The sequence below is a fragment of the Arachis ipaensis genome, chromosome B5 (genome assembly GCF_059453495.1).
Source record: "Arachis ipaensis isolate K30076 ecotype BB chromosome B5, ASM5945349v1, whole genome shotgun sequence".
Taxonomy (NCBI): Eukaryota; Viridiplantae; Streptophyta; class Magnoliopsida; order Fabales; family Fabaceae; genus Arachis; species Arachis ipaensis.
The window spans coordinates 105,563,356-105,586,571 of NC_142440.1; the positions used below are offsets into that span (position 1 = coordinate 105,563,356).

At 38.6% G+C, this 23,216-nt stretch overlaps 1 protein-coding gene and 1 non-coding gene across 2 annotated transcripts; both read left to right on the top strand.

Annotated features, from left to right (window-relative positions):
• Positions 1 to 892: 892 nt before the first annotated feature.
• Positions 893 to 1,417, top strand: LOC107640786 (uncharacterized). The gene has a single exon (XM_016344286.1). It carries the CDS (start codon positions 893 to 895, stop codon positions 1,415 to 1,417), a length of 525 nt encoding a protein of 174 aa, XP_016199772.1.
• Positions 1,418 to 13,854: 12,437 nt separating this feature from the next.
• LOC148565259 (small nucleolar RNA R71) lies at positions 13,855 to 13,962 on the top strand. Its single transcript, XR_015885181.1, has one exon. It is a non-coding gene; the product is annotated as a small nucleolar RNA R71 (small nucleolar RNA).
• The last annotated feature ends 9,254 nt before the right edge of the window (positions 13,963 to 23,216 follow it).

Below are 23,216 nucleotides of genomic sequence, written 5' to 3' on the forward strand. Positions count from 1 at the left end.
AATTACAGTAGTGAGCACTCCAAATCAACCATTAGTTGGATGGGGGCAGAATGAAAAAGTTTATGAAGAGTAGCAGACAAAATGAATTTCATGGAGACACTTACAACTCCTCTTGGAGAAACCATCCCAATCTAAGGTGGGGAGACAACCAGAACCAAAATTCATGGCAAAGGAGCTCCAACCAAAACAACTCACGCAACACAAACCACCAGAATCATCAAAACACTAACTAAAATCCATACAGAAAACCACAAAATAACTACCCCAATTCTAACTTCTATTCACCTTACAACCCATCAACCAACCAAAATAATCTCCACCAACCACCTGCACCCCACACTCAACCACAACAACCCCAAGAAGCTCAAAGAATCTCCAATCTGGAGATAATGATGGAGAAGATGATAAAGCATCAAGAGTTAGCTAACAATAATCATGAAGCTTCATTGAGAAACCCGGAAAGACAAATAGGCCAACTATCTAAACAGCCTGAAAGACCAACCAATACTCTCCCTAGTGATACCATTCCAAATCCCATAGAAGAATTCAAAGCAATTCAACTCAGGAGTGGAAAAACATTGAAGGATGATAAAGAAGCTCACAAGAAGCCAGCAGAGAATGATAACGCCAATAGCAAGGAAGAAGTGACAATTGAGGAAAAAACCAGGAAGATCTCAAGCAGAAAGATGAAGAACCATAATCTTCAAAGAAGGGAAAGAAAATTATGGAGGAGCATTCACAAGAACAGAGGAAGGAAGTGAAACCTTATACTCCTCCTCTGCCATACCCTCAAAGATTGTAGAGAGAGCTCAAGGATCAACAATTTCTGAAGTTCCTAGAGGTGTTTAAGAAGCTGGAAATTAACATTCTCCTTGCTGAAGCTCTAGAATAGATGCCCCTTTATGCTAAGTTCCTTAAAGAGCTTATCAACAAGCAGAGAAGTTGGAATAAAAAGGAGACTGTGATCCGGACACAAGAATACAGTGCAGTGATTCAAAAAGAGCTCCCACCAAAACTCAAAGATCCTGGGAGTTTCATCATATCATGCACCATTGGAAATATGACTTTGGAAAAAGCTCTCTGTGATCTAGGTGCCAGCATCAATTTGATGCCACTTTCACTGATGGAAAAGATGGTAATAAATAAAGTCAAACCCATCAGAATGTCACTTCAAATGGCCGATAGATCACTCAAGATACCTAATGGTGTTGTGGAAAATTTGTTAGTGAAAGTAGGAAAATTCATATTCCCTGCTGACTTTGTCATTTTGGACAGGGAGGAAGAAGGACATAACTCAATCATCTTGGGGAGACGCTTTTTAGCCACAGCAAGAGCTATAATTGATGTGGAGAAAGGAGAAATGACCCTCAGGGTGCATGATGAAAAAATGATCATCAATGTCTTTAAAGTCATGTAATACCCCCCTGAGAAAGAGAAGCATATGAGAGTAGAAATGGTAGAAGAAGTAGAAGGGATGTTACTTAAAGCAAATGATCAGGAAGAATAAGAAGAGGAAAGAGAAGTGGAGCAAGATTTCATAGAAGAGGAAGTAGCAGAAATCTCCTCTGAAGGCAAGACAAAGGAGAGGCCAAAACAAGAATTAAAGCCTCTTTCCCCTCATCTCAAGTATGTACTTCTTGGAGAAGATGAGGCCCTGCCAGTGATCATTAATTCTTCATTAAACATGGAAGAAGAAACAAAGATGATTAAAATATTGAAAGCTCACAAGACAGCCTTGGGTTGGACTATTGATGACATTAAGGGCATAAGCCCTGCTATCTGTATGCACAAAATTTTGCTGGAGGAAGATTCAAGGCCTGTAGTACAACCTCAAAGAAGGCTTAACCCAACCATGAAGGAGGTGGTTCAAAAAGAAGTGATGATGCTGTGGAATGCTGGAATTATATACCCAATTTCTGATAGCTCTTGGGTAAGCCCAGTTCAAGTGGTGCAAAAGAAACGTGGCATGACTGTCATCTTCAATTAGAAGAACGAACTCATTCTCACAAGGACAGTGACAGGGTGGAGAATGTGCATTGACTATAGAAGACTGAATGATGCCACGAGAAAGGATCACTTCCCTCTCCCCTTCATTGACCAAATGCTAGAAAGATTGGCAAGCCATGCATATTACTGCTTCCTGGATGGGTATTTTGGCTACAATCAAATAGTGGTGGATCCCAAGGATCAAGAGAAGACCTCCTTCACATGTCCATTCAGAGTCTTTGCCTACAGAAGGATGTTTTTTGAGCTATGCAATACCCCTACAACTTTTCAAAGGTGTGTGCTTTCTATATTTTCTGACATGGTGGAAAAATTTTTAGAAGTCTTCATGGATGATTTTTCTGTCTTTGGCAATTCATTTGATACTTGCTTGTAGATTTAACTCTTGTCTTGAAAAGATGCCAAGAAACTAATCTGGTTTTGAATTGGGAGACATGCCATTTCATGGTTCCTGAAGGGATAGTTCTTGGGCATAAAGTTTCAAGCAAAGATATAGAAGTTGATAAGGCTAAAATAGAAATCATAGAAAAACTTTCTATACCTGTTAATGTGAAAGCAGTAAGAAGTTTTTTTTGACATGCTGGTTTTTATAGGAGATTTATCAAAAACCTTTCAAAAATAGCTAAACCATTGGGCAATCTGCTAGTGGTTGACAATCCTTTCATATTTGATGACAATTGCAAGCATGCCTTCGAATCTTTAAAAAAAACTCACTACAGCACCAATCATCACACCCCCAGATTGGAAATTACCTTTTGAACTCATGCATGATGCAAGTGACTTTGCAATTGGTGCTGTATTGGGGCAAAAGAAAGACAAGTTGCATCATGTTATATACTATGCAAGTAAGGTGTTGAATGAGGCACAGAAAAATTATACCACCACTGAGAAAGAGCTTTTGGCAATTGTATATGCATTTGACAAATTTAGACAATACTTGATTAGTTCAAAAGTTATAGTATATACGGATCATGCTGCTCTCAAGTATCTCATGTCTAAACAGGATTCAAAGCCAATGCTTATTAGGTGGGTGTTGCTACTACAAGAATTTGACATTGAAGTGCGGGATAAGAAAGAAAATGAGAACCAAGTGGCAGACCATTTATCAAGACTATCACAAGAAGCTAACCAAGATACACCACAACCAGTGAATGAAAAATTCCCAGATGAATACCTTCTGCAAATCCAGCAAGCACCTTTGTTTGCTGACATTGCAAACTACAAGGTGGGGAGGAAGATTCCTCAAGAGTTCACCAAGCAACATGTGAAGAAGCTGTGCAATGAAGCCAAGAAATTATTTTGGGATGATCCATTCTTGTTCAAAAGGTGTCCAGATGGGATGATTAGAAGGTGTATCCCTGAAAATGAGATGAAAGACATATTGTGGCACTGTCATGGTTCAGCTTATGGTGGACATTTTGGGCTAGAAAGAACAGGAGCTGAAGTGCTTCAAAGTGAATTTTATTGGCCAACTATATTCAAAGATGCCAGAGAGTTTGTGCACCAATGAAATGAATGTCAAAGATCTGGAGGGTTGACAAAGAGGAATGAAATGCCTCAAAACGTCATTTTGGAAGTGGAACTGTTTGATCTCTGGGGTATAGATTTCACGGGTCCCTTTCCTCCATCCTATTCATTCAAATACATTCTAATAGCTGTAGAATATGTCTCCAAATGGGTGGAAGCTATAGCAACAACTACCTGTGATGCACCAATTGTTCTACAATTTCTTAAGAGACATATCTTCACTAGGTATGGAGTACCTAAATGTCTTATCAGTGATGGTGGCAGCCACTTTTGCAATAGACAGATGGAAAAGTTACTCCAAAAATATGGAGTAATTCATAAAGTGGCCACACCATATCACCCTCAGACCAATGGCCAGGATGAATTGGCAAACAGAGAGCTGAAGAAAATTCTAGAAAAGACAGTGGGAATCACAAGGAAAGACTGGTCAAGAAAATTGGATGATACTTTGTGGGCATATAGAACAGCATTCAAAACTCCAATTGGGAAGTCACCATTTTAGCTAGTCTATGAAAAGTCTTGTCACCTCCCTGTGGAGCTTGAACACAAAGCTTTCTGGGCCACTAAACTCTTCAATCTTGATTCTCAAGTAGCAGGAGAGAAAAGGTTACTACAACTCAATAAGCTAGATGAGTTCAGATTGGAAGCTTATGAGAAGGAAAAAATATACAAGGAGAGTACTAAGAGGTGGCATGACAAGAAAATCTTGAAAAGAGAGTTCAAACCAGGACAGCAAGTACTCCTATACAATTCCAGGCTCAAGATTTTCCCTGGCAAACTCAAGTCTAAATGGACTGGCCCTTATTTGATAACTAAAGTTTTCCCACATGGAAGCCTTGAACTTCTGAATGAAGCCACAAAAGAAATAATCACAGCAAATGGCCAAAGAGCTAAGCATTATCTGGGAGGATCTTGGAACAAAGAAGAGAGTGTTCAGGAGCTAGGATGAACAAAGAAGGAAGACGTCAAGCTAATGACGATAAATAAGCACTTGTTGGGAGGCAACCCAACCAAAGGTAGTTTCTTTTCTTAACTATTTCAATAAAAGGGTTAAGTAGGTTTATCTATATTGCAAAGAGCTAAGTTTGGTCTTGCACACCAAAATAATTTAAGGGTGAACGAAGGATGTTAAGTTTGGTGTTCCACCAAAATTTTTCAATTAAAAACACATTTCAACCCTCTGCATAAATGGTTACTTGCTCCAAACAATCAGAAAAACTACTCAACCATTGTATGCTTTCTAGTTTTTAGTTTTGTTCCCTTTTTGCAAAAGCACAAGGTTTTATATATATATGGTTGATCTGTTGTATAAGAGGTAATGGCAATGGACTAAGTTTGGTGTTCACACACCAAAGTAAGTTCACAAGCCTATATTAACCATTTTTCAAGTGCTTGGGAGACAAGCAACTTTCACTACCAGTACAGAAAACCATTCAACTTTTTAGAAGGACTATACATCATTAGTAAGAAAAGAATAAAAGCTAAGAAGGAGGATGAAAGACAAAGCAGGAAGATACCAAAAGGTTGTATTGTTACTCAACGGTTTATATCTGCTATGCTGTAGTTGAAAGTTTAAGTGTTCTCCTTGCTAATAATTTTACCCTTAGCTACACTCTGCTAGTTCACTGTCTTGATTTTATTCAATTAAGTGATCTAGGTATAAGAGTCTGCATTACTCATCTTATTTGAATACATATCTTGTTCCTCATCTGCATAAATAAGAGAAGATGAGCAAAATAGAAAGTAAATGTCCAATGTGGTAGGAATGATAATAAAGTTCAATGGTGGTATGTATGTTTGATTGTTAAAGTAAGCTCATTAATAAAGGATAAAGGTTAGGATGATCTCTTGTAGTGTGAACTTAGTTGCTGTTGTAAGGCTTTCTATTAATAATTATCCTTGGAAAAAGAAAGAATAAGATAAGAAAAGGAAGAAAAGCCAAGAATTGGCAACAAAAATGAAAGAAACAAATAATAAGGCTAGACACCAATATCAAGAGTAACCTAATTACAAAGCATTTAGTGACCCAAAGAGGTGTTGGGCATCAATGTCTTAGGATGAATTATGAGCCAAGTGTTTGTGGTGGAGATGTGTTGATTGAAAAACAAAGCTAAAGAGCTGCTGCAACACATAACAGTCAGCTGTGAATCAAAATGTAAGCTTCCTGGCAAAAAAACAAAAGAAAATGAAAATACCAAGGATGGATGAATGACAAGATTCACAGCAGCAACTCTGGCAATCATTTAAAGGGACATTTCAATCCTGAAACCTAAATGAAAGAAGAGCTTCAATTGCATCTGCATAAAACCCAATGAACCAAATTCAATTACCTGCTAAATAAGGACATATATGCTTCTATGTTTTCTTTCATTTCTTCTCATGTTTTAGTGCTGCTTGAGGACAAGCAAGATTTAAGTTTAGTGTTGTGATGACAAGTCATCTTATGCTAGTTTCATAAGCATTTTTCATTTGTTTCATTAGGTTTTATACACTTTTTTGCACAATAAGTAAGTAGTTGGAGTGGAATTTCATGATTATTTTAATTCAAACAAACATCATTTATTTTATACAAAATCATGAGATTTATGCAAGAATTAAGTGATTATTATGAATGATGCAAATTCTAATGATTTTGGTGAGACTTTGATTGCTTGTTTGGTTGATTTTAGGTGAGAAAATGAAGAAAATGGGAAGCACTGCAGTATAATGTTGCGTTCAAATAAAGAACGCCACGCTCAGTAAGCGAAGTGCACGCGCATGGGACGCTTACGCGTTAGGGGCACTTTTTAAAAACCGACGCATACATGTGGAAGTGTTTGGCACTTGTTTCAAAAGAAAGCGCTACGTTCAGCAAGCCAGCATTTTCGGGCAAGATTTAAGTTTGGAGGCAAAATTTTGAAGTCGACGCGCACGCGTGCATGACGCGCACGCGTTGATTGTGGACTTGGAAGGAATCACACGAACGCGTGAGTGAAGTTGAAGCATGGAAGTGGTATTTTGCTACCCACGTGCACGCGTGGAAGATGTGCACGCATGGGCAGCACTCACTAAGCCAACGTAGCGCTCATTAAGAGAATGCTACCAACGACGCGTACGCGAGAAAGGGACGCACGGGCGTGTTTGGAGCGGAAGATTGATGGTGACGGTACACGTACATGACGCGTACGCGTCGATGAGGAAAAACCGTAAAAGGACGCGCACGCGTATGGGAGGTATACACGTGGAAAAGTGAACACTGCGCTCACTTTGAGAACACAACGTTCCCCTAGAAGCTGCAACAAATGGCGATTCTGATCCACTTCATACAAGGCTAAAAAGCCCACTTCAAGTACGGGAAGCCAGAATTGGAAAGTGTATAAATAGATAGGAATTTGATTTCATTGGGGCTCTTTTTGAATTTTCATTTTTAGAATTTTAGAATTGGAGATCAGATCTGAATTTTCTCCTTCTGTTTTGTTTTCTTTCTTTTGCAACCTCTACTTTTCTGTTCTTGGGTCTTGAACTTGGATTGAAAAATTCTGCTGAATTTCTTCATCTAAGAATCATCTTTTACTTTTCCTTTGATAGTTCTAAGAATTGGAGATCTGATCTTAGTTTTCTTTCTTCTGCAATTTCTTCTTTTTTGTTTTGTTAAGAGAGCAATTGAGATTTTAGTTTCCTTTTTGTTTTATCTTTCTTCTACAATTGTCAACTTCTCTTTTAGGATTTTAAAGTTGATCTAAGTTTTCATTCGAATTTGATTCTTCTGCAATTTCACACTTCTATTTTGGTACTGAAATCTTGGTGCACAAAATTGTGATCTCTGAAACGGCGCCAAGAACTTGGTACGCACGATCGTAATCTCAACTCTTTTTCACAACTCCACACAACTAACCAACAAGTGCACTGGGTCGTCCAAGTAATAAACCTTATGTGAGTAAAGGTCAATCCCACGGAGATTGTCGGCTTGAAGCAAGCTATGGTCATCTTGTAAATCTCTGTCAGGTAGATTTAAATGGTTATGAGGTTTTGGGAATCAAAATATAAATAAAATATAAAATAAGATAGAAATCCTTATGTAATTCATTGGTGGGATTTCAGATAAGCATATGAAGATGCTTTGTTCCTTCTAAACCTCTGCTTTCCTACTGTCTTCATTCAATCATTCGTACTCCTTTCCATGGCAAACTGTATGTTGGGGGACCACCGTTGTCAATGGCTACCGTCCGTCCTCTCAGTGAAAATGGTCCAAATGCGCTGTCACCGCACGACTAATCATCTATCGGTTCTCACTCATGGTGGAATAGGATCCATTGATCCTTTTGCGTCTGTCACTACGCCCAACACTTGCGAGTTTGAAGCTCATCACAGTCATCCCTTCCCAGATCCTACTCGGAATACCACAGACAAGGTTTAGACTTTTCGGATCTCAGGAATGGCCACCAATAATTCTAGTCTATACCACGAAGACACTGATCGTGAACCAGGACACTAAGAGATATGCATTCAAGCTTGTTTTCATGTAGAACGGAAGTGTTTGTCAGGCACACGTTCATAAGTGAGAATGGTGATGAGTGTCACTTGATCATCACATTCATCATGTTCTTGTGTGCGAATGAATATCTTAGAATAAGAATAAGCTTGAGTTGAATAGAAAAACAATAGTACTTTGCATTAATTCATGAGGAACAGCAAAGCTCCACACCTTAGTCTGTGGGGTGTAGAAACTCCACCGTTGAAAATACATAAGTGAAAGGTCTAGGCATGGCCGTGAAGCCAGCCTCCAAACGTGTACAATGATCTATGATAGCATAAAACTGATCAAAGATATAAAATAAATCACTAAAAGTAGTTTTTACACTAAACTAGTAGCTAGGGTTACAGAAAATAAGTAACTAAGTGCAGATAGTGCAGAAATCCACTTCCGGAGCCCACTTGGTGTGTGCTTGGGCTGAGCATTGAAGCTTTCATGTGTAGAGACTCTTCTTGGAGTTTAACGCCAGCTTTGGTGCCAGTTTGGGCATTTAACTCCAGCTTGTAACTCAGTTCTGGCGTTTAACGCCAGAATAAGGCAAAAAACTGGCGTTTAAATGCCCGTTTGCGTCGTTAAAACTCGGTCAAAGTGTGAACTATTATATATTGCTGGAAAGCCCAGGATGTTTAATTTCCAATGCAATTGAGAGTGTGCCAATTGAGTTTCTGTAGCTCCAGAAAATCTATTTCGAGTGTAGGGAGGTCATAATCCAACAGCATCTGCAGTCCTTTCAGCCTCTGAATTAGATTTTTGCTCAGGTCCCTCAGTTTCAGCCAAAAAATACCTGAAATCACAGAAAAACACATAAACTCATAGTAAAGTCCAGAAATGTGAATTTTTCTTGAAAACTAATAAAAATACACTAAAAAGTAGCTAGATCCTACTAAAAACTACCTAAAAACAATGCCAAAAAGCGTATAAATTATCTGCTCATCACAAAACCAAACTTAAATTGTTGCTTGTCCCCAAGCAACTAAAAATCAAATAGGATAAAAATAAGAGAATATACTATAAATTCCAAAATATCAATGAAACTTAGCTCCAATTAGATGAGTGGGACTAGTAGCTTTTTGCCTCTGAATAGTTTTCGCATCTCACTTTATCCATTGAAGTTTAGAATGATTGGCATCTATAGGAACTTAGAATTTAGATAGTGTTATTGATTCTCCTAGTTCAGTATGTTGATTCTTGAACACAGCTACTTTATGAGTCTTGGCCGTGGCCCTAAGCACTTTGTTTTCCAGTATTACCACCGGATACATAAATGCCACAGACACATAACTGGGTGAACCTTTTCAAATTGTGACTAAGCTTTGCTAGAGTCCCCAACTAGAGGTGTCCAGGGTTCTTAAGCACACTCTTTTTGCTTTGGATCACGACTTTAACCGCTCAGTCTCAAGCTTTTCACTTGACACCTTCACGCCACAAGCACATGGTTAGGGACAGCTTGGTTTAGCCGCTTAGGCCAGGATTTTATTCCTTTGGGCCCTCCTATCATTAATGCTCAAAGCCTTGGATCCTTTTTATTTTACCCTTGCCTTTTGGTTTAAAGGGCTATTGGCTTTTTCTACTTGCTTTTTCTTTTTCTTTCTTTTTCTTTTATTATATTTTTTTTGCCATTTTTTTTCAGTTTTTCACAAGCTTTTCACTGCTTTTTCTTGCTTCAAGAATCAATTTTATGATTTTTTAGATTATCAATAACATTTCTCCTTTTCCATCATTCTTTCAAGAGCCAACAATTTTAACATTCATAAACAACAAATTCAAAAATATGCACTATTCAAACATTCATTCAGAAAACAAAAAGTATTGTCACCACATCAAAATAATTAAACTAATTTCAAGATAGAATTCGAAACCATGTACTTCTTGTTCTTTTGTAATTAAAATATTTTTCATTTAAGAAAGGTGATGGATTCATAGGACATTCATAGCTTTAAGGCATAGACACTAAGATACTAATGATCATGTAATAAAGACACAAACATAAATAAACATAAAGCATAGAGAACGAAAAAAAATAAGTCGACAAGGAGATTAAGGAACGAGTCCACCTTAGTGAGGGTGGCATCTTCTTCCTCTTGAAGAACCAATGGTTCTCTTGATCTCCTCTATGTCTGTTCCTTGCCTTTGTTGCTCCTCCCTCATAGCTCTTTGATCTTCTCTAATCTCATGGAGAATGATGGAGTGCTCTTGGTGCTCCACCCTTAGCTGTCCCATGTTGGAACTTAATTCTCCTAGGGAGGTGTTAATTTGCTCCCAATAGTTTTGTAGAGGAAAGTGCATCCCTTGAGGCATCTCAGGGATTTCATGATGAGGAATTTCCTCATGTTCTTGTTGAGGTCCATGAGTGGGCTCTCTTGTTTGCTCCATCCTTTTCTTAGTGATGGGCTTGTCCTCATCAATGAAGGTGTCTTCCTCTATGTCAATTTCTGCTGAATTGCAGAGGTGACAGATGAGATGAGGGAAGGCTAACCTTGCCAAAGTGAAGGACTTGTCAGCCACCTTGTAGAGTTCTTGAGGTATAATCTCATAAACTTCCATTTCCTCCCCAATCATGATACTATGGATCATGATAGCCCGATCCACAGTTACTTCGGATCGATTTCTAGTAGGAATGATGGAGCGTTGGATGAATTCCAACCATCCTCTAGCCATAGGTTTCAAGTCCGGTCTTCTCAATTGCACCGGTTTGCCTCTTGAGTCTCTTTTCCACTGAGCTCCTTCCTCACATATGTCGATGAGGACTTGGTCCAACCTTTGATCAAAGTTGACCCTTCTAGTGTAGGGGCGTGTGTTTTCTTGCATCATTGGCAAGTTGAACGCCAACCTTACATTTTCTGGACTGAAATCTAAGTATTTCCCCCGAACCATTGTAAGCCAATTCTTTGGATTCGGGTTCATACTTTGATCATGGTTCCTAATGATCCATGCATTTGCATAGAACTCTTGAACCATTAAGATCCCGACTTGTTGAATAGGATTGGAGAGAACTTCCCATCCTCTTTTTCTAATCTCATGTCGGATCTCCGGATACTCACTCCTTTTGAGCTTGAAAGGGACCTCAGATATCACCTTCTTCTTGGCCACAACTTCATAAAAGTGGTCTTGATGGACCTTTAAGATGAATCTCTCCATCTCCCATGACTCGGAGGTGGAAGCTTTTGCCTTCCCTTTCCTCTTTCTAGAGGTTTTTCTGGCCTTAGGTGCCATAAATGGTTATGGAAAAACAAAAAGAAATACTTTTACCACACCAAACTTAGAGTGTTTGCTCGTCCTCGAGCAAAGAAGAGAGAATGAAGGATAAGAAGAAGAAAATAGAGGAGGTGGAGGGAGAGGGTGAATTCGGCCAATGGTGTATAAGGTATGTGTGATGTGTGAAATTGAAGGAGTGATGAGGGATATATATAGGAGTGGGGTAGGGTTAGGTTCGTGTATATGGGGTTGGGTTTGGGAGGGAAAGAGTTTTGAATTTGAAGGTAGGTGGTGTTTTGGGGAAAAGTGAATGAGGTGATTGGTGAAGGGTATTTGGGGAAGAGGGTAAGATTTGATAGGTAAAGGGTATTTGGGGAAGAGTGTTGTGGAAAGGTATGAAGAGGAGAGAAGAAGAGGTGGGGATCTTGTGGGGTCCACAGATCCTGAGGGGTCAAGGACTTATCATCCTTGCTCCATTTAGGCGTGCAAAACGCCCTTAGAGTGCAATTCTAGCGTTAAACACCAGATTGTTGCTTGTTTCTGGCGTTTAACGCTAGCTTTTCTCCCTTTTTTGGCGTTGAACGCCAACTTGGTGCTCTATTCTGGCGTTAAAAGCCAGACTGGTGCCTGTTTCTGGCATTAAACGCCAGTCCGGTGCCCATTTCTGGCGTTAAACGCCAGTCTGGTGCCCATTTCTAGCGTTAAACGCCTAGAATGGTGCCAGACTGGGCGTTTAACGCCCATTCTGCTACTCTTACTGGCGTTTAAATGCCAGTAAGCTCTTCCTCCAGGGTGAGCTATTTTTAATGCTATTTTTCATTCTATTTTTTATTTTTCAGTTGTTTTTGTGACTTCACATGATCATCAACCTAAAGAAAACATAGAACAACAATGGAAAATAAATAGATATAATTAAATAACATTGGGTTGCCTCCCAATAAGTGCTTCTTTAATGTCAATAGCTTGACAGTGAGCTCTCATGGAGCCTCACAGATAATCAGAACATGGTTGGGGCCTCTCAACACCAAACTTAGAGTTTGAATGTGGGGTTTTTGTTTGACTCTGTATTGAGAGAAGCTCTTCATGCTTCCTCTCCATGGTTACAGAAGGAGAACCTTGAGTCTTGAATACAAGGTAGTCCTCATTCAACTTAAGGACCAACTCTCCTCTGTCAACATTAATCACAGCTTTTACTGTGACTAGGAAGGGTCTGCCAAGGATGATAGATTCATCCTCATCCTTTCCAGTGTCTAGGATTATGAAATCAGCAGGGATGTAAAGGCCTTCAACCTTTACTATCACATCCTCTACGTGTCCATAAGCTTGTTTCATTGATTTGTCTGCCATCTCTAGTGAGATTCTTGCAGCTTGTACCTCAAAGATTCCCAGTTTCTCCATTACAGAGAGTGGCATGAGGTTTATCCCTGACCCCAGGTCACATAGAGCCTTCTTAAAGGTCATGGTGCCTATGGTACAAGGTATGAAGAATTTTCTGGGATTCAGTTTCTTCTGAGGTAATGTCTGCCTCATTAATGCATTCAGTTCATTGGTGAACAAGAGGGGTTCAACCTCCCAAGTCTCAGTACCAAATAACTTGGCATTCAGCTTCATGATTGCTCCTAGATATTTAGCAACTTTCTCTTCAGTGATGTCTACATCCTCTTCAGAGGAAGAATATTCATCAGAGCTCATGAATGGCAGAAGGAAGTTCAATGGAATATCTATGGTCTCTGTATGAGCCTCAGATTCCTTTGGTTCCACAAAGGGAAACTCCTTTCTGTCCAGAGGAGTCCCATGAGGCTTTTCTCACTGAGACTCATGTCCTCCTCACTCTCTCTAGGTTCGGCCATGTTGGTCATGGTTATAGCCTTGCACTCTCTCTTGGGATTTTCTTCTGTATTGCTTGGGAGAGTACTGGAAGGAGTTTCAGTAATTTTCTTACTCAGTTGACCCACCTGTGCCTCCAAATTTCTAATGGAGGACCTTGTTTCATTCATAAAACTTAGTGTGGTCTTAGATAGATTAGAGACTATGGTTGCCAAGCCAGAATAGCTCTGTTCAAAATTCTCTGTCTGTTGCTGAGAAGATGATAGAAAAGGCTTGCTATTGCTAAACCAATTTCTTCCACCATTATTGTTGAAGCCTTTTTGAGGCTTCTGTTGGTCCTTCCATGAGAAATTTGGATAATTTCTCCATGAAGGATTATAAGTGTTCCCATAGGATTCTCCCATGTAATTTACCTCTGCCATTGCAGGGTTCTCAGGATCATAAGCTTCTTCTTCAGAAGATGCTTCTTTAGTACTGTTGGATGCAGCTTGGAATCCATTCAGACTCTGAGAAATCATATTGACTTGCTGAGTCAATATTTTATTCTGAGCCAATATGGCATTCAGAGTATCAATCTCAATAACTCCTTTCTTCTGAGTTGTCCCATTATTCACAGGATTTCTTTCAGAAGTGTACATGAATTGGTTATTTGCAACCATTTTAATGAGTTCCTGAGCTTCTTCAGGCGTCTTCTTCAGATGAAGAGATCCAGCTGCAGAGTTGTCCAATGATAGCTTGGACAATTCAGACAGACCATCATAGAATATGCATATGATGCTCCATTCTGAAAGCATACCAAAAGGACACCTTCTGATCAATTGCTTGTATCTTTCCCAAGCTTCATAGAGGGATTCGCCTTCCTTCTGTCTGAAGGTTTGAACTTTCACTCTAAGCTTACTCAATTTTTGAGGTGGAAAGAACTTTGCCAAGAAGGCATTGATCAGCTTTTCCCAAGAGTTCAGGCTGTCCTTAGGTTGTGAGTCCAACCATGTCCTAGCTCTGTCTCTTACAGCAAAAGGGAAAAGCATAAGTTTGTAGATCTCAGGGTCAACCCCATGAGTCTTAACAGTGTCACAGATTTGCAAGAACTCAGCTAAAAACTGATGAGGATCTTCCAATGGAAGTCCATGATACTTGCAATTCTGCTGCATTAGAAAAACTAATTGAGGCTTATGCTCAAAGTTGTTTGCTTCAATTGCAGGCATTGAGATGCTCCTTCCACAGAAGTCAGAAGAGGGTGCAATAAAGTCACCAAGCATCTTCTTTACATCTCCACCATTGTTGTTGGGTTCGGCCATGTCTCTTTCTTTTTCGAAAATTTCTGTCAGGTCCTCTCCATAGGGTTGTGCTTTAGCTTCTCTTAGTTTCCTCTTAAGAGACCTTTCAGGTTCCAAATTAGCTTCAATAAGAATGTCTTTATCCTTGTTCCTGCTCATATGAAAAAGAAGAGAACAGAAAAGAAGAGGAATCCTCTATGTCACAGTATAGAGATTCCTTCATGTGAGTAGAAGAAGAGAAGAATAGAAGAAGGAGAAGAGAAAAATTCGAACTCAGAGAAAAAGAGGGGGTTCGAATTATGAGTAGCAGAGGAGTGTTAGTGGATAAATAAATAAATAGAGAGATATGAGAGGGAGAGTTTTTGAAAATAATTAAAAAGAAAAGGAAAATATTTTTGTTTTTATTCAAAAAAAATTCAGTTATAATTCGAAAATTAAAAAGAGAAACAAAATAAAATTTGAAAAAGATAAGAAATAGTAACTAATTTATTTAGTTTTTAAATTTTAAAGAAAATATATTATTGAAATGAAAAACTTTTAAAATCAAACAAAAAGTCAAGTAGTTAATTGAAAAAGATTTGAAAGTCAATTTTGAAAAGATAAGAAGTTAGAAAAGGTTTTGAAATCAAATTTTGAAAAAGATATTATTGAAAGATATGATTGAAAATCATTTTTAAAAAAAAAGATTTGAAAAGAAAATTAAAAAGATTTGATTTTTGAAATTAAGGTTGATTACTAGACTAATAAGAAATTAAAAGATATGATTTTAAAATTCAAAGATTGAACCTTTCTTAATATGCAAGTAACAACTTTAAAAATTTTTAATTAAAACATTAAATGTTAGTGAGATTTTCAAAAATATGAATTAAAAATAAGAAAAAGATTTTGAAAATCAATTTAAAAAATTTCAAAAATATGTAAAAATAAATGAAGAAGATTTGATTTTTGAAAAAGATTTGAAAAGATAGAATTTTGAAATTGAAATTTATGAGTAAAACAAGGAAAGATATATTTTTTATTTTTGGATTTTTAGTAAAGAGAGAGAAAAACACCAAATTGAAACAAAACATAGAAATTATGAATCAAAACAACTAATGCATGCAAGAACACTTTGAATGTCAAGATGAACACCAAGAACACTTTGAAGATCAAGATGAACATCAAGACTTATTTTTGAAAATTTTTAAGAAAAGAAAAATATGCAAGACACCAAACTTAAAAATTTTTAAACTTTTAGACACTAATAATTCAAAAATGCATATGAAAAACAAGAAAAGACACAACATAAAAATGCAAAGATCAAACAAAGAAGATCATCAAGAACAACTTGAAGATTATGAAGAACACATGCATGAATTTTTGAAAATTTTTAAGAAAAATTACAACGATGCAGTTGACACCAAACTTAAAATTTGACACTAGACTCAAACAAGAAACACAAAATTTTTGGTTTTATGATTTTATTAATTTTTTTTGTATTTTTCGAGAATTATTTGGAAAAAGAGAAAATAAGGATTTCAAAATTTTTAATACGAATTCCAGGAATCATGCAATGTTAGTCCAAAGCTCCGGTCCAAAAATTTAGACATGGCTTAATAGCCAGCCAAGCTTTAGTAAAATATTACATACAACAGCTAAATTGATGAGAAAGACAAAGAAGCTCTTCTAAGGATAAGTGAAACCTCGGTCCAAAAGATTAGACATGGCTTAACAGCCAGCCAGGATTCAACATATCTCATGAAACTCTAGAATTCATTCTTAAAAAACTCTGAAGAACAAAATTTTTTTTTGAATTTTTTTTTGACTTTTTTCAAAAATAAAAAGCTTTAAAATAAAATAAAATTACCTAATCTGAGCAACAAGATGAACCGTCAGTTGTCCAAACTGGAACAATCCCCGGCAACGGCGCCAAAACTTGGTGCACGAAATTGTGATCTCTGAAACGGCGCCAAAAACTTGGTACGCACGATCGTAATCTCAACTCTTTTTCACAACTCCACACAACTAACCAGCAAGTGCACTAGGTCGTCCAAGTAATAAACCTTACGTGAGTAAGGGTCAATCCCACGTAGATTGAAATGGTCATCTTGTAAATCTCAGTCAGGCAGATTTAAATGGTTATGAGGTTTTGGGAATTAAAATATAAATAAAATATAAAATAAGATAGAAATACTTATGTAATTCATTGGTGGGATTTCAGATAAGCCTATGAAGATGCTTTGTTCCTTCTGAACCTCTGCTTTCCTACTGTCTTCATTCAATCATTCGTACTCCTTTCCATGGCAAACTGTATGTTGGGATCACCGTTGTTATTGGCTACCGTCCGTCCTCTCAGTAAAAATGGTCCAAATGTGCTGTCACCGCATAGCTTAATCATCTGTCGGTTCTTACTCATGTTGGAATAGGATCCTTTGATCCTTTTGTGTCTGTCACTACGCCCAACACCTGCGAGTTTGAAGCTCGTCACAGTCATCCCTTCCCAAATCCTACTCGGAATACCACAGACAAGGTTTAGACTTTCTGGATCTCGGGAATGGCTGCCAATAATTCTATTCTGTACCACGAAGACTCTGATCGTGAACCAGGAGGCTAAGAGATATGCATTCAAGCTTGTTTTCATGTAGAACGGAAGTGTTTGTCAGGCACGCGATCATAAGTGAGAATGGTGATGAGTGTCACTTGATCATCACATTCATCATGTTCTTGTGTGCGAATGAATATCTTAGAATAAGAATAAGCTTGAGTTGAATAGAAAAATAATAGTACTTTGCATTAATTCATGAGGAATAGCAGAGCTCCACACCTTAGTCTGTGGGGTGTAGAAACTCCACCGTTGAAAATACATAAGTGAAAGGTCTAGGCATGGCTGTGAGGCTAGCCTCCAAATGTGTACAATGATCTATGATAGCATAAATTTATCAAAGATATAAAATAAATCACTAAAAGTAGTTTTTATACTAAACTAGTAGCTAGGGTTACAGAAAATAAGTAACTAAGTGCAGATAGTGCAGAAATCCACTTCCGGGGCCCACTTGGTGTGTGCTTGGGCTGAGCATTGAAGCTTTCATGTGTAGAGACTCTTCTTGGAGTTAAACACTAGCTTTGGTGCCAGTTTAGGCATTTAACTCTAGCTTGTAATTCAGTTCTGGCGTTTAACGCGAGAATAGGGCAGGAAACTGGTGTTTAAACGCCAGTTTGAGTCATCAAAACTCATGCAAAGTGTGAACTATTATATATTGCTGGAAAGCCCAAGATCTTTACTTTCCAACGCAATTGAGAGCACGCCAATTGGGTTTCTGTAGCTCTAGAAAATCCATTTCGAGTGCAGGGAGGTCAGAATCCAACAGCATCTGCAGTCCTTTCAGCCTCTGAATCAGATTTTTGCTCAGATCCCTTAATTTTAGCCAGAAAATACCTTAAATCACAGAAAAACACACAAACTCATAGTAAATTCCAGAAATGTGAATTTTGCTTGAAAAATAATAAAAATATACTAAAAAGTAGCTAGATCCTACTAAAAACTACCTAAAAACAATGCCAAAAAGCGTATAAATTATCCGCTCATCAAATCCTGACTTAAATTTCTTTATCTGAGAGTTCTCTAGTTTCATACAATTTACTTTCTTCTAATTCTTTTTTGATTCCCAACACCCAAATCCCTTTAATATTCATGCAATTTATGTTTATCAGCAGTTTAAATTCAGCAATTTAAATTTCTTGCACTTTAAGTTTTAGTTATTTACCTTTCTTGCATTTTAAATTTCTGCTCATTTAATTTCTTGTACTTTAAGTTTCTACAATTTACTCCTTCAGCACTTTAAAATTCTGCCAATTTTCATTCTGCACTTTAGTTTACTTGCAATTTCACCTCTGTTAATCAAATTTCACTCAAATCATTAAATATTCGCTTAACTAAATTCATCACCAAAATAAAGTTGCTCAATCCATCAATCCCTGTGGGATCGACCTCACTCTTGTGAGTTATTACTACTTGATGCAACCCGGTACACTTGCCGACGAGTTTGTGTGGAACCGATTTTCTCTCATCACCCCGCCATCTTAGAAGTTATCAAGAAGGAAGTGACCTGACTGCTTGAAGCCGATATCATCTACCACATCTCAGATAGTGAATAGGTCAGTCTAGTGCAAGTGGTGCCCAAGAAGTCTGGAGTCACAACAGTGAAGAATGAGCATGGAGAGCTCCTGACAACTAGAGTGCAGAATTCCTGGAGGGTGTGCATTGATTACAGGCGCCTCAACTAGGCCACTCGCAAAGATCACTACCCCCTGCCTTTTATTGATCAGATGCTTGATCGCCTGTCAGGTAAATCACACTACTGTTTTCTAGATGCTTACACTGGCTATTTTTAAATTCATATAGCTCCTGAAGATCAGGAAAAAAATACTTTTACATGTCCCTTTGGAACGTATGCATACAAGAGGATGCCTTTTGTCTTATGTAATGCACCGGCTACTTTCCAAAGATGCATGATGAGTATTTTCTCATATCTTATTGAAAGTTGTATGGAAGTTTTCATGGATGACTTTAGTGTGTATGGTGATTCATTTAACCTTTGCTTGGATAGTTTAGCTAGAGTATTAGACAGGTGTGTAGTTCAAACTTGTATTAAATTTTGAAAAGTGTCATTTTATGGTAAAACAAGGTATTGTTCTAGGACACATTATTTCCAATACTGGTATTCTGTAGACCCAGCAAAGGTAGATGTGATTTCTAGTTTACCTTACCCCTCCTCCATGAGGGAAGTCCGTTCGTTCTTTGGTCATGCAGGTTTCTACCAAAGATTTATCAAGGACCTCAGTAAGGTAGCATTGCCTTTATCTAGACTACTGCAGAAGGATGTTGAGTTCGAGCTAAGTGAGGACTACATGGAAGCGTTTGATAAGCTGAAGATCGCTTTGACTCAAGCTCTGATTGTGAGAGGACCAGACTGGAGCCAGCCATTTGAGATTATGTGTGACGCCTCCAACCATGCAATAGGAGCGGCGCTGGTTCAGCACGAAGGTAAGGACCCTTTTGTAATTGTGTATGCTTCTAAGACCTTAGACGCTGCTCAGTCTAATTATACAACCACTGAAAAAGAGCTTCTGGCTATTGTTTTTGCTCTGGATAAATTCTGAGCCTATTTACTTGGTTCTAAAGTGGTAGTATACTCAGACCATGCAGCTCTAAAATATTTATTAGCTAAAAAAGAGTCCAAACCAAGGTTAATACGTTGGATATTGTTACTGCAAGAATTTAATTTTGAAATCAAAGATAGGAGTGGTTCCCAGAAATTAGTGGCGGACCACTTGAGTTGCCTAGAGCACATTAAGGATGACTCCACTCCTATCAATGATGCTTTTTCATTTGATAGCTTGCACCCAATATCTGAGGTAGTTCCTTGGTATGCACCTGTAGCTAATTATCTAGTTAGTCACACTTTTTCTCCTAATTTTACTAAGCATCAAAGGGACAAATTGAAAAGCAAGTCCAAATATTATATATGGGATGACCTATATTTATGGAGGTATGGTGCTGACCAGATAATTAGAAGGTGTGTGCCTCAATCAGAATTTCAGTCAATTTTAGAGGCCTGCCCCTCCTCTGAGAGTGGTGGACATTTTGGCCCTCAAAGAACAGCTAGAAAAATTTTAGACTGTGGATTCTGGTGGCTCACTCTTTTTAAGGATGCTATTGCCTTCTGTAAATCTTATTCCCCATGCCAAAAGTTTGGAAATATATCCAAGAGGGATGAGATTCCCCCAACAGCTTATGCTATTCTGTGAAATTTTTTATGTTTGGGGCATTGACTTCATGGGTCCATTCCCAAACTCTAATGGTTTCTTATATATATTGTTAGCTGTAGATTATGTTTCTAAATGGGTAGAAGCAATTCCTACCCGTACTGATGATGCTAACATTGTTGTCTCCTTTGTTAGAAACCATATTATCTGTCGCTTTGGATCACCACGAGCAATCGTGAGTGATCAAGGCACTCACTTTTGTAACAGGAGATTAACAGGACTACTAGAGAAACATGGCATTGTTCACAAGGTAGCCACAGCTTACCACCCTCAGACCAATAGGAAAGTTGAGGTGTCCAATAGAGAGATAAAATGTATATTGGAGAAGATAGTCAAGCCTCGTAGGAAGGACTGGAGCACCAGACTTGTAGATGCGCTCTGGGCTTATCGGACAGCATACAAGACACCCATCGGCATGAGTCCCTTCCGCCTGGTATACGGAAAGGCTTACCACCTCCCAGTGGAGGTGGAACACAAAGCTTTCTGGGCTGGAAGGGAATGCAACATGGGATTTGAGAAGGCTGGAGCTGAAAGGAAGCTGCAACTGGAAGAACTGGAGAACCTTCGACTCGAAGCATATGACAACTCCAGGCTATACAAAGAGAAGGTGAAGGCTGTGCATGACAAGCATATCAAAAGAAGACATTTCAGACCTGAGGAGCTAGTTCTCCTTTACAACTCAAGGTTGAGGCACATGCCAGGCAAGCTGAGGTCAAGGTGGGAAGCCCCTATAGAGTAGAGAAGGCAGAGCCATACGGAGTCTTTCACCTGAGCCATCCTTCAAGCTCCAAATTCATCAAGGTCAATGGATATTGCTTGAAGCTGTATCCTGGTGAGAAAATGAAGGACAATAAAGAGCTAGAGATCTTCCTCTTGGAGGATCCACCAACAGAAGCATATTGAGCTTGTAGACCGTCCAACTTAAGGACGTAAAAGCAAAGTGCTAGGTGGGAGACAACCCACCATGGTATGATCGTTCCTTTTATTCCTAGTTTTATTTTATTTTATTTTTCATAGTATTCATTCATAATTTTTGCATGATCTTCTGCATTCTGCATTTTACATTCTGCATTCTACATAAAAAAATGGGGTGTGCGATGCGCAAGCGTCGCTGACGCGTACGCGTCATGCGTGAATTCGTACCACCAAGGAATTGAACAGAAAGCTTGGCAGGAGTGGCTCTGGAACCTTGCCTTGTGCACAAGCAAGCCCACGCATATGCATCCCTTACGCGTACACGTTGCTTGCGCTTTCAGCTCACCACGCGTAAGCGTCCCAGCGAGTTGTGTTGGTGTGGGGCTGGAACTATGCTGGAAGCACAACCCCATCACGCGTACGCGTCCCTGACGCGTGCGCGTCATTGTCACTTCATGGCCGTCCACGAGTGCGCATGCCTCACGCGCACGTGTCATATGCCTTTTTGGCCCCAAACCCAGACTGAACAGAGAGTCGTGCGTATGCGCCCCAGACGCATACGCGTCGCTTACAACTTGCGCAACCCACGCGTACGCGTGTCCTACGCGTACAAGTTGCATGCGACGCACAATTAAACCTGTTCGCCGCCTGATTTCAATTATCCCCTCCCCCAATCCTAATTCTCCCTTATTTCTTCTTCCTTCTTTCTTCCTTGTTCTTTCTTACTATCTGTTGCTTTCTTCTTCCCTTCATCTTCTCCATCAGGTTTCTTTTCTCCCTCCTATCTATTCTTTTATTCTTCTTTCATTATTGTATATTAATAATTTATCTTCCCTCTAAATTTTTATTAGTGTAGTTATTTGTAATTTCTTTTGCATTCTTTTTCATGCATTTTTATGTTGGTGTTGGAACTTTATTTAGGTAGTACCTTATTATTCTTGAGCTTGTGGATTTAATGAGGAGTAATTTGATAATTGACATTTAAATTTGGCTCTCAAATACATTTGGATACATTATTTTCATTCCTATTATAACTTGCACACCAAGTGTTTGTGAAAAAGCTCTTATGGCATTTTGAATCCTATTTTCTTTTACTCTTTTACTTAAATGCCTCTTTTTCACAACACTTGCATTCCACATGTATTGGGATTATCATTCACAATTGTCATCATAACACGTGCTCTTTAATTTGAACATTTAATAATTGATGCTTGAGTTATGCTTCTCATGCCAATTACTTGCATGTTTTTACCATCTTGCATCTAATTATTATGAATTGCCTTTTTGCTCTTAATTGATGTCTTACCTACATGTTGTAGCTACCATGTATTTAAGCTAGTATCTTTTCTTTGGCATTCATTATCACTTGGAATTTCTTCCTTCCGGTTATTTGGTTATCTATATTTAACACTCTCCCTTTTCCCTTCTTCCTTAGATGGGTACCAAGAAAGGAAAAGAGAAGGCCACTGACAAGCCACCGGCAAGGAGAGGAACCAAGAGAACACCAGCTAAGGCACCTCCATCTACCAGTGTCAAGCCGCCAACAAAGCGGGTAAAGAGGATCATTAAAGTTGATGAAGCAGAAAAAGCCTTTCCCGCACGGGACTCTACACGGTTCACTAACCGTTATTGCCAATAGATGTTCCCCATCCTAGCCGAGAGGTGATGCCAGGGCATTTTGGCCAGTTTTACTGACCTTTTTTTTATTGTTTTAGGGTAGTTTCATGCATTTTCTTAGGAAATAAGCAAGTTTTGGGTAGAATTTCACTTACATCTTGATTCAAGCAAACATTGTGCACTTTACATGATTTCATGAGAATTATGCAAGAATTGAATGATAAATTGGAGGATGCATGTCTCATGATTTGGATTAGAACTTTGATGCACTCTATTGCTTGATTTCAGGACAAAGGAAGCAAGGAAGAACCACGTTAGCAGCCACGTTAGTCTAACTAACGTAACCACTAACGTGGAATGGGAGCTAGCTTGCAACGTTAATGAGAAAAGTAATCGCCAATAACGTCCTCGAAGCCATCATAGCCCATGTTAAGAGTCACGCTAACTAAGTTAACGTGAACTCTAACGTGGAAGAAGAAACTGAAGCCAACGTTAGTGACACTCACCTTTGTCACTAACGTTGGACCAAGCTCATA

What these genes read in the sequence shown, in the direction of transcription:
- LOC107640786 (XM_016344286.1), top strand. Translation starts at nt 893, where the DNA reads ATGCCCCTTTATGCTAAGTTCCTTAAAGAGCTTATCAACAAGCAGAGA.